The sequence below is a fragment of the Populus euphratica genome, unplaced genomic scaffold, assembly GCF_000495115.2.
Source record: "Populus euphratica unplaced genomic scaffold, PopEup_1.0 scaffold22.1, whole genome shotgun sequence".
Classification (NCBI taxonomy): domain Eukaryota; kingdom Viridiplantae; phylum Streptophyta; class Magnoliopsida; order Malpighiales; family Salicaceae; genus Populus; species Populus euphratica.
Window position 1 is genome coordinate 1,614,638 of NW_011499863.1, and position 12,469 is coordinate 1,627,106.

Here is a 12,469-nt window from a genome sequence, read left to right on the forward strand (position 1 = left end):
ATTATAATCTATAGCCATGTAAAAAGGATGATCGAATAACATACTGAAATGCCAATGGTCCCTATTATTGCTAAAAAAAAAAAAGCTTCTTTGTTCATTCCCAACATGCCTGAGTTCTCTTTCTCAATAGTTTTAGTGAAAGTAAAAGTCTTGATCTCCATTTTAATTCAATAATGATACAGTTCTAGCCTCTCTTATCCCTCAACAAGGTAGGTCCCATTCAGCTTTCTCTCATTTTTCTCTCATTATTTTATAGTCATCTTTGTGTAAATCATACTCGTGTTTGATTTTGATTTGATCTTTTGGTACTTAGAAATCTTATACATGGAAATGGAAGATCATTTTTGTTTCTTTTTTAGCACATGAGGAGTTAAATATTGCTTTCTGCGTCTTTGGTTTTGGGCTTATACTGTGAAAACATGAATAATTATGATCAAAAGAAGCAAGATCAGAGGTAAAATCCATCTGGGTATTCTTCTTTTGGCTCCTTTTTGGTCTAGTGGGTATAATTTTGAATTTTTTTTGGTTTTGGGTACTCTTGTTTGCCTTCTCCGTGTTTTTTTAGCTGGTTTTCGAGATGATTGTCTTTGAATTGATAGATTCTTGTGAGTGTTTGGAGTAGAGTTATTGTTTTCCATTTTGTTTTTTTATGGGAGGATTGTGGAAAGTTAAGAAATGGGTTAGAAGGTTCATGCTTATGTATGCACTTTTATGGCTTTAGTTATGAGGACCAAGATTTTGATTCATTTTCTTGGGTGAGATTAAATTTCTGCTGAAATTGTACAAAAATGGAACTGTTTTATCTTGGAATGATAGATTGTACATTGTTTGTGAGGCAAGTTAGCTAATCAGTATGCTGCTTATTGGCTTCATTGTAATTAAAGCTAGTGTCTTCCCAATAAGAACACGATAGAACGATAACATTTCTTTATTTTGATGTTATCCATAGAAGAGAGAGGGTTCTAGGATTTTGCTTTACATTCTGGATGCTGCCTAGGGGAGGGGGCCTTGAACCTTAAATAGAGGTTTGGCTTCCTTGAGATATACCTCTCCATTGGTTAGAGGAGCTATTAGTTTCTGATTGATCAATTACCAGTCAGTTAAAAACTGCTTTGTAGTTTTGGAAATGATAGCGGTCATATTTTTGCTTTGAAATTTGGCAGGAATTTTACTTATTCTTGTTTGCTTTCTTATTGGCTTATCCCCATTCACAGGACCAGTTCTAGTATTGGGAACAATCATTATCCATCTCCGCACGGCTCCCACCACCATCCACATTCACAAAGTTCATATGATTCCCCTGGTAGCCAATCTGCAACTAGTGGCTTCAGCAAGGGGAAAGTTTCTGGGAGACAAAATGCATTCAGGGTTCAACCTAATGGGATTCTACCACCTTCACATGTTAATATTAGACAGCTGCAGGAATGGGGGAGCAGTAGCACACCTGCTTCTGAAACCTCAGATCAGGATTTTGCATTTTATACAGTCAAGCAAAAGCAAAATCAAGAGAGCATTGGAAACAATCATTATCCATCTCCATGCAGCTCCCACCACCATCCACTTTCATATGGCCCATATGATTCCCCTGGGAGCCAATCTACAACTGGTGGCTTCAGCAAAGGGAAAGCTTCTAGGAGACAAAATGAACTCTATGCATTGGTGCCACATAAAGCATCTAATGAGTTGGGTGATGTGCTGGATGCCCTTAAACAAGCAAGGCAATCATTGCAACAGAAAACCAATCCATTGCCATTAGTAGAAGATGGGTCTATTCGAAACCCTGTTGATCCTTCTCTTCCTACCCCAGTACTGGGTGGTAAAGTAGATATTCTCCTTGGAAGTGTTGGACTCTTCAGACTACCGACTGATTTTTTGGTTGAAGACAACATGCGAACAAACTTCCTTAGTTCTAAAACTCCAATAGGTTTAGGAAACCATTACCCTGATACCGGACTTCCAGCAGCTGCCAGCAATCAATTTGTCAACAGATCTTACTCAGCCTCTGGAACAAGATTTCCTACAGAGGATAGATTTCTGACCAGTCAATATGTCGAGGATGGGTCTAGAATCTCTACCCAAAGGCCTTATTTTAATCCTTATTTGGATTCAGTTTTACATTCTTCAAGCAGGTATACTTACCCACAAATTCCTCTTATCCCCACCAGATACCACTATTGCCTTCTAGGGAATTCCCTTCCTTTCTTCCTAGCAAGACTACTGGTATCCCTCCTGCAAATCATTTTTTATTATCTGATGATCATACTAGACCAAACACGTATAAATAATAGCTTGTTATTGAACATTCTATTAGGTTATCAAATATTAGCTTTTTATAGCATGATAGTTAAAATGATGGCCCTTGAGAGAGGATATTTGTATTGTTTATATATGGTTCACTGTATCATTTAATATGAGATGGAATTTTATAAAATGAGATGCAACTCACTTCAAGTGTTACTATTGTTTCCCCGAACACCATTCTATCTTCTATGCATGGAGCAAGGCCATATCCCTTTACTCTGCTAATGCTATAGATTCCTAGAATCATTTACAATTCAAGCCTTTTTGTTTCATCACTAAATATTCAATAGAGTGGGATGTGTTGCCCAAAATGTTCCTTCAGAACAAGGACTAGAACAAATGCTTAATGTATAAGACAAACTTGTGGTTGAGGGCTTAGTAACTGTTAATTGCATAATTTATACGGACTCCAAGGCTGATTTCTGATCGGTAAGGGATTAATATGGTTCATATTTAAATCCAGTTAGTTTATGTTACGATCCATAACAGCTTTGCACCTCACCCAGTAATCCGCAAATTGTTTTCATCTTATTTTTCTCCTTTGAATGAATTTTAAATTAAATTATGAATTTTAAATTAAATTAGGTAAGAGTAATTTAGTATAACGTTATTAATTATTTAATTTTTGTTATAACAATGTTGTTTTGAATTAATTTAGATTAATTTAGATTAACATGTTAAATTTATAACCTAAAAATCGGATTGTTTTTTAATAACTTTAACAACGATTTTCATACCAAAAGATTGAGTCTTTGGTGGTCAAGTTTTAGACAAACCATCTGCCATCAGGATTTCTGCATTCACAAAAATTCTCATAGGTTGCCTTTGGGTTAAATTCGACTTGAGCCATCATCAAAAATGTCAGTTCATCATCAATCACCACTGCCGTTTAATGTCAACAAAACATGAAGAATGGCCAATGATACAAGCTAAACCACATCCACTGACCAAGACATTGCTTGTAAGTGACCACTTCTTCAAGAAACCAAGGAAGGCTATCATGACAAGTGGTCCAATTACCATATAACCATATAGCCCAATCATGTCCGCTTAATGAGTCTACCTTACAAAAATCTCTTCACAATATATATAGTTGACCATGTATTTTCTTTTGCAACTATGGTCAAGATTTAGCTGTCAAAACTTGATTTCTTGGTTCATAGTCATTGTATCTAGAATTATCTTAGAGAAGAAAGGGTAGTCAGCACGGCGTATATTAATCAACTTGACAAAGTCCTAACTTTTAAAATCTGATATTTTCAATCTTGATTGCTGAACAAGCATGCCTCCCTCCTGTCTCTCTCTCTCTCTTTATATATATATATAAACACTAATAAGGCCTAACTAGCCATTCATCAGAAATCAAAGCAATCTCTTAAAAGCTCTCATCAACATCAAACATTACACAATCTAGCTTAATCTTATTAATCTTGTTATTTTAAAGTCTTTTACCATTAAGGTAATGTCCAAGGACAATTCTCGTGACGTTTCTCCAGTGCATCACGAAGAGGATGTTTATCAATATGGTTATCCTAGGTGTGATACAAGTAACTCTATGGCATCAAGCTCAAATAATTCTCTATTTTTTGGGATATATGATGCTATGTCATTATTGAAAAGTGGTCTGTACCAGCAAAAATATGGCGACATAAGTGATCAATATCATAGAAAACAAGAAAAGACAAGGGATTCGATTGATTCAAGGTTACTAATGTTGCTAGAATTTTTTAGAGAACTTTTTATTCGAAGAAGGGAAGTTTTCAAGAAATTATTCCCGGAGTTACATGATGAATTTTTGAGGGTGTTCAAGAAAATAGGTAACATTAATTTGTCCATAAAAAAACATGGTCAAGTCAAGACTAGGGCATTGCAAAGAATATTGAGTGATGGCTCGCCAAGAATACCTTCAAGAAGTGGAGGTGAATCGCCATTAAGGCTTGAGAGGTTCAAGGTTCGCATGGTAATTCCTGACGACGGTGGCCAAGGTGAAACTAACAAGGGTGGTGGCCAAGGTGACAATGACAAGGGTGGTGGCACATCTGGTGATGATTGAAGAATCATACAGATTACTAGCCTATTTTTGTTGCAAGGTTTGACAACAAACAATTTGCTTCTTCTTCTTTCTTTTTTTTTTGGTAAATAGCAAATAGTTTGTTTAAAGATATAAAATTATTTTATTAATTACTCGATGTATAGATGGAAATAGTATAAATATTTACACAATTTGATGCCTTGTAAAAATTTCATGTACTATGAAATATTTTGCCAATAATAAGGTGTTTTTTTTATACTATTTTTTAGGATTTATTATCCATGAAACAAAATTCATAAACCTAGTTGGTGTCCCAATTAGATTGAGAGATTCTTACATATTTATGAGAGATGGTATTAGTTTTCTTATAACACTCCAATCATTCTCACTTAATATAACACAAGAGATATAAATTTTATGAATATACTAAATGTAGTATTTTTGATCTTTGGTTTAAGACTCAATTTTGGTTACTATTTTTGAATAAAAAAATGAAGATAATAAAAACAGAAACATATTTTATTAAAGAAATAAAAATATGAAATAAAATTGTTTTGGAAAAATAAATTTATCTATTTCAAAACGATAAATACATGATAAATTTATTTTTTTATTGTTTTAACTATGTTTATTTATTTTTATCTATTTTACACTGTACTTAAACATTATTAAAACAAAAAACTAAGTTTCTATAAATTAAGAATTAAAAATAATAAAAACAAAAACTGTTTTATATATTCATGACTGAAGGTTGATAAGGCGTGTAAGGAAATAAGCAGACCATTTGTAATGAATGTTGAGCCCAACAGAGCAATAGCAAGGACATAGTGGTCCAAGAATGGTTGGGCTACGGACCAAAAACAATGATCGGAAGCCCAAGGAAAGTGAGTCGTTGTGTGTCTCAGCTTCAAATTACACGGTTGTCTATAAAACTTATGTTCGTTTTAACAAAATACTGATTTTGAGTTTATTTAGCAAATTTAAACAAAGCAAAATGGATAAAAGTCGGACGAGAAATACTAAACCCTTTTTATTATTAACATAAAGTGTTTCTATTTTTTGTTAAAGTGAATTTTTTAATCTATAAATTATATAGAAAACTAAACAATAGATATTAAAGTATACTAACTTGGAGTGTAGTTTAAGTTAATTTTTTTTAATTAATTTGAAAACAAACCTAATTTAATAAGTCAAATTGGATCTCCATTGATCTAGTTAAACCTGGATAAGATATTGATTTTTAAATAAAAAGTGTTTGGATTTTTATTTAAATTTTTATCTAAATTAATATTTTTTATTAAAAAAACTATAAAAAATAATATTATTACAGGGTTGACTTGGAATCCAGTAACCTCCACATCCCTTAATTAGTTTAGATGAATAAGAGTTAAATAATGTTAGCAAGAATACAGCTTCACAATCATGTTGTGGATAAGATAGATGAGGTCCATGCCAAGCCCCTTCCCCACCACAAAAAGAAAGATAAAAGGAGAAGATTTCTCTTTGAATCCAGCTCACACCTGAACACGAGGAGATTAGAAAATGGAAGGGTTATCTTCATTTATCATTGAGCTCAGGCCGACGAGTTCGGTGGCGTTGCTTCCTTAAAAACTACACTGGCAAGGTTACCTGGTATATGCATGCACAACCGGTAATCTAAAAAAATCGTGGATTATAAATCCGGTGAAATCTAAGCAGATTTGATCGGGATTTTAATAATATGATCAGGTCAAAAATAATATATATATTTTTAATTATATACCATAATGACGATTATTAATCCAAAAGATGAAAGGATTATTAACGAAGAGTCAGTAGACTTCGCCGAGCTCGATGCTTCTGCCCTTTCCACACGGTGCTCGATGTTGAATAGAAATTGACTCGAAGAGGAAACCTTTATGAGCTCCCGAAGCAGAGCTCAGCACCAAGATTACCAAGCATTTCCGTAGGCCCACCACGCTTGGGGTTTTTCTCAGCAGAAGAAAATGATCCGCAGAAGTACCAAGCAAAAGCTGGAATCATTAGCTTCTCCTCTCCATTACTCCTTCCATGAACATGACTAGCACTTTATGAGATATTTATAGCCACTTTGTGCACGTATTTGAAGCAAGAAAAATTAAAATTAAAATTAAAAAATTGTGGGAAATATATATATATATTGTGCAATGATGCCACAAGGAGTCATATGTGCACAGCTTTCTACGAAAACATCAAACTCGTTAGTGGGCTCAACGCCTCCATTGACACTAATCCACGATCAAAGTGGGCTCATTTATTAATACTATTCAGCCCCGCCATGAACTTAGAGGATAATTTTATTTAATAAACAAACTTTTCGGAGAAAAACTAGCTGATAATTGAGATTATAAATGGGTTATCACAAATCTCTCAAAGCAGGATTAATTAACAGTTTGACAAGTGAAGGGCAATCATTTAATTTATTTTCTCTCTTTTTTTTGTAATTTTTCTTAATTTGTTTTGTTATCTTAACCCAAATCATGTAATCAAACCATTAGTGTATGCCCTCCACTGTGAGTCCAAAATCGGGATCTTCATCCATGAAAAACAATTATTAACCCATAAGATAAACTTGAAAAATAAATAATAAAGCAATCATGTAATTCAGTCTACAGCTTTTCTCTAGATTTTTTTTTTTCCTCGTATAGACCATACTTGACAGACCTAGAACAATAACTCATCTAAAAAGAGCTTGGATTACTTGCCAGTTATTAATTCAATTTAAGTCAAATATCTTTATTAAAATAATTTTATTTTATTTTATTTTTTTAATTAAAACTGACCTAATTAGACTTGAATCAAATTTAATTCAGGTCAAGTTTGAATTAACTCAATGTATCAAAATAAATTTAATAATTATAGTACAAATTATCAATCAACTTAAGATATAAAACTAGACAAATACTTATAAAAAAAGAGGAATTAAATAATAGGATCACGATAGAATTAAAAAATAAATAAAAAGTGTAAAGATTAAAGTAAAAGGTAAGAGAAATTAAGTGGGGCAAAGGAAGCCACTACACTACCAAACCAAAACCTACTCTTAATCTTCACATGGAAAAAGAAACTCCCCAACATATTTTTTTCACCATCACCACCTTTTGTATCATTGGTCTGAACAACTTGCAGAGGTGGAGGTGACAACTTGACTCTGAGCTTTTTAACCAAAATATTTGTAATATAATCAACTTGTTTAGGACTTACGAGACAGACATAGATCATCATCATTATCATATACACACATGAAATTGCATAGCCGCATACTGCTACGAAGTTATAAAATAAATATATTTAATAGTATTATAATTATAAATTAGAACTAGATAAATAATAAAAATTAAAAATATAATAAAACTAATATTTCATGAAAGAAAAAAAATTATATCGGCAATAAAAAATTTAAAGTCTAAACAAAATAATTTGTAGTAATCCACAATATTTTGTATGGAAAAATATAATACTTTTATCACATGATTTAACATTTTTATTAATAAAAAATAAAAAAGTTATAAAACTAAATTTTCTATCAACTTAATATTAAACAAAAAAACCCAACAAAAATAAGTTTGGAAGGAAAAAAACTACGAGGAAAAACATTGTAGCAGTTGACAATATTTTGTGAGGAAAACTATAGTGTTTTCTCCAATAAAATTAAAAAAATATAATTTTAAAAAAATCATAAAAAATTTATTCAGACAAATACTATAGTAATTCACAGTGTTTTATGAGAAATTTATAATGTTTTCCCCTTATAATTTAATTTTATTATAATTATAATTTTTAACCAACTCGATATTAAAAAAATATCAACACAAATAATTTTAAAAAAAATTATATGAAAAAACACTATAACAATTCACAGTGCTTTAAAGAAAAAAAAATTACAATACTAAATTCTAAACAAACTTGATATTAAAAAAATAAAATTAATAAAGATAATTTTAGAAAAAAAGAACAAAAAAAAAAATTATGTTGAAAATATTATAGCAATTCACAGTGTTTTATGATAAAAGCTATAGTGTTTCCCCATATGATTTAGTCTTATTTATAATGACTTATAATTATAATTATCAACTAGCTTAGTATTAAAAATATAAAATTAACAAAGATAATTTTAAAAAAATCATAAGAAAAAAAATCATGTTGAGAGATATTTTAGCAATCTACAGTGTATTGTGGGGAAAGATATAATGTTTTTCCTATATGATTAAACTTTGTTACAAAGTTAAATTCTAACCAGCTTAGTATAAAAAAAAATAAAAATAATAAAAATAATTTTAGAAAAAATATTTAAAAAAACACAAAAGAAACTAGAAAAAAAATCATGTGGGAAAAAATATTATGACAATTTACAGTAATTTGCAAGGAAAGTTACGGTGTTTTTCTTACATACTGTAACTGTAATTCTTAACCAGTTTAATATTAAAAAAATAAAATAAAAAAAAATTATTTCAAGAAAATTATTTAAAAAAAAATATGGAGAAACAATGTAGCAATCAACAATGTTTTAAAAAAATTACAAAACTAAATTCTCAATTAGCTCAATATTAAAAAAATAAAATCAACAAAAATAATCTTGAAAAATAAAAAAGAAAAAAGAAAAATTATATGGGAAAATACTGCTGTAATCCATAGTATTTTAAAGGAAAAAAATTACAAAGTGAAAATTTTAACTAGCTTAATATTAAAAAATAAATCAACAAAGATGATTTTTTAAAAAATAAATAAATAAGTGGAAAATTTAGAAAAAATAAAATAATTCTAAAAAAAATAAATGGAAAAAAGGGGGGAAAGTTGAAAAAAAAGTAAAAAGAAGAAGAAGAAGAAGAAGAATTCGTGATGGATTACTGTTATAATCCATGGTACGGGTAAACAGTAAATCACCCTCACCCTCACCATTTAGTTTAATACTAGTTATATGACCGTGCGATGTTACGGGTTAAATTTTTTACATAAATAAAATAAAATAGAATAAAACTAAGATCTAAAAATATTATGTCTTTCTATAAAGCTATATTCAAGAATGTCGGGTTTAAATGCAACGCGTACCTCAAAAGTAATATTTATAATATTAATAATAACATTAAACTTGTACGATCTAAGTTTAAATGAGTTTGACTACAACACCAAACCTAATAGTCTTATATGTGGATCTGACTACAAGGTTGTGTCATAAAAATATGATAATTAAATATATTAATAAAAAGAAAAAACCAACATAAAGATAAAAAAAAAAACTATTGAAGAAAAAGAAAAAAATCTGAATTAACTAGGTTAACCTGTCAAATATAAGATTTGCGTCATGAAAGTTTGATAACCAAATAGAAAAAAAAAATTGATAGGTTAACTGGGTTAAACTGTCAAACCAGGTTAAGCTGTCAAGTTTGAGATACGTGTTATAAAAATTTGATAATTAAATAGAAAAAAATTTAACATTAACAAAATAAACTAAATAAAAAAAATAATTAAAAATAAAAAAATAATTTCCGGTTAAAGTGTCAAACTCGGGTTCGTGTCATAAAAATCTGATAGATAAATAAAAAATTATTAAAAAAACACGAAGAAAAAATAAAAAAATAAAATAAAAACGGTAAAACAATAAAAAGGACGGCTCCAAGTATTTTAGTATATGTTATTATTATTATATTATTATAAATATAATTATAATATATAAGTACAGGAAAGTGCTTTCCCTGTACCTTTTAAAGTACTACTTAACATAAATATATGATGGACAGTCACCAACTTGTACTTATGGGTACCTAGCTAGCTACCAAGGAAATTGCAATGGCACTATCTCTCAAATCCAAGTCATAGAAATGATCTCTTTATCATAGTTGTCTTTCTCATTCAACCACATGTCCAAAAAGACCGCCTAGGCATCTACGACCCAGGGAAGGTAGCTCCATGGAAACAAGATGCGCTTGCTGGTGGAGCTCCATGCTTATCATTAATTTGTCACTGTTTATGATGTTTCTTTATCCAGGCTTCCTTTGAGCAATTTAAAAAATATTTCCTGGAGATTCTAATCCTGAAAGGATAATTTTGTGCTCTGATCCAAGAAGGTAACACTTGCTATTTTATCCCTGAAGGTCATAATTTAAATCCTGAACATCTGTACAATATCACGTATAAAATACTTAAAATTTGTCGGATTCTAGTCTCCAGTAGTTTAAGAATAAAGTTTGTTTTAGTGAATAATCAGTTTGATATTTTTTACTTCAAATAATTTGATTAATTTTTTTAATAAAAAATATTTAGTAACTTAATATGAAAAGTCTAGATAATTAGTAGCTAATAGTATTTAGTAAATCAAAATAACTAGTAACTATAAAATATTTTTTTATAAATTTAAAAATTTTCAGAAAATATAATGATATTATAAAGAAAAAAATAAACTCGTCCTGTTCAAATTTCAAATGAACTTAATAGATTATATTAAATATAATAATTATGATAAAAACTATCAACTTAAAATATAAAACTAGAAAAATATTAAAATGGGAATTAATAAATTCAATCACGATTGAATTAAAATAAATAAATGAAAAGTGTGAAGATTAAAGTAAAAAAAGTAAAAGAAATTATGTGGGGCAAAGTAAGCCACTGTACTGCCAAACCAAAACCCACTCTTAATCTTGACATGGAAAAAGAATCTCACTAACATATTTTTTCCCATCACCACCTTTTGTATCGTTAGTCTCAAGTTTGATCAACCTGCAAAGATGAAGTTAAAAATTTGCTGGATTCATAATCTCAATCTAGTTCTAAAATCTACAGAAGCTTGGTAACTTTACGTGTGTTTATAGCTAGTCTCTTAGAGCGATTTTTAATACTAAAAAATCACACACATATTTGAGCATTTCCAATCCATATTATATTATCCCAAGAAATTCTAAAATATCTAAATAGTTTAAGAATAAAATTTATATAGTGGATAATCAATTTATCTTTTAATTCAAGTAATTTGATCTATTAAGAAGGTATTTGATGACTTGATATAAAAAGATTAGGTAGTTAGTCACTAATAGTTAATGATACCTAATAAGTTAAGATAATTGTAGAAAGTCTAAATTTAAGGATTCTCAGATATTTAAATAAATATTTTTTTTAAAAAAAAGGCATAATAATATTATAAAGAGAAAAACTATTTAAAATAGATATTCTAAAAAGATTGAGAGTAAAGAGATTGTGAACCTTAAACTTGAAGGATTCAAGAGATATTATAGCTCACGAGTTTTGTCTTTTTAATAAAAAGAGGGGCTAAAGTATGATTTTATTCTTATAATATTTTAAGTTATATTTTATTTAAAATAATATGTATTGGATTAATGTAAAATATCAAAATCAATGTAAACTATCAAGAGACTCGCATTGAGTTCTAGAAAAATTCTTAAAGGAGAGTACTAGATTCAAACGAGGTGTCGAAGCCTATTAGATATGAAAAATAGATTTATACGCATTGTCTAAATCTAAACATTTTGGGCTTGGATTATCAAATGAGTGTTGGGATGCATGTGTAGCACACCCAACATTGGACATGTGCCTAACCTAGGCTCATGCTACCATACTTAAGCCTATACATCTTGGTAATAGCCGAGCTAAGATGTAGTAGTCCGAGTCCATGTGGGTGTTTGGGTGCATGCTTAGCATGCTCGACATTGAGCATCTATCCAACACGATTTGACTATGATACCCGAGCCCATGCACCTTGGTAATAGCTAGGCTCGAGTGTAACATCTTGGGTCCATTGAGAATTTTTTTGAGTCTTTTAAGGTTTTTAAGAGATTTTTTTGGTTTGATAAATTTTAGTTTATTAAAATCAAAATCAATGGAGGAAAAACAAAGGAAAAGAAACCTTATGATCCATTGTGTTTTTTTTTTCAACATCTTCTTGTTCTAAACTACTATAAAAATAAATTTAAAAATAACTGTATAAAACATAATCCAGTCCAAAAAGTTGATCTGGTTAATACTATTTAGCTATAACAAGAAGCCATAAAAAATAAGCGATAATTTTACTCATAATCTGAAGTAAAATTTAAACCATGATGGTTAAAATAAAAAAATTTTTTTGCCATCGACAAACTTTCTTTTTCATGTCAAAAAACTTTTGAT

The 12,469-nt window shown here is 29.7% G+C and overlaps 1 protein-coding gene across 1 annotated transcript; it reads left to right on the top strand.

Annotated features, from left to right (window-relative positions):
* The first annotated feature begins 366 nt into the window (after positions 1-366).
* LOC105125487 (uncharacterized) lies at positions 367-2,457 on the top strand. The gene is made up of 2 exons (XM_011025950.1): positions 367-454; positions 1,215-2,457. The coding sequence occupies exons 1-2, from the start codon at positions 420-422 to the stop codon at positions 2,407-2,409; spliced, it is 1,230 nt and encodes a 409-aa protein (XP_011024252.1). The 5' UTR covers positions 367-419; the 3' UTR covers positions 2,410-2,457.
* Positions 2,458-12,469: the final 10,012 nt, after the last annotated feature.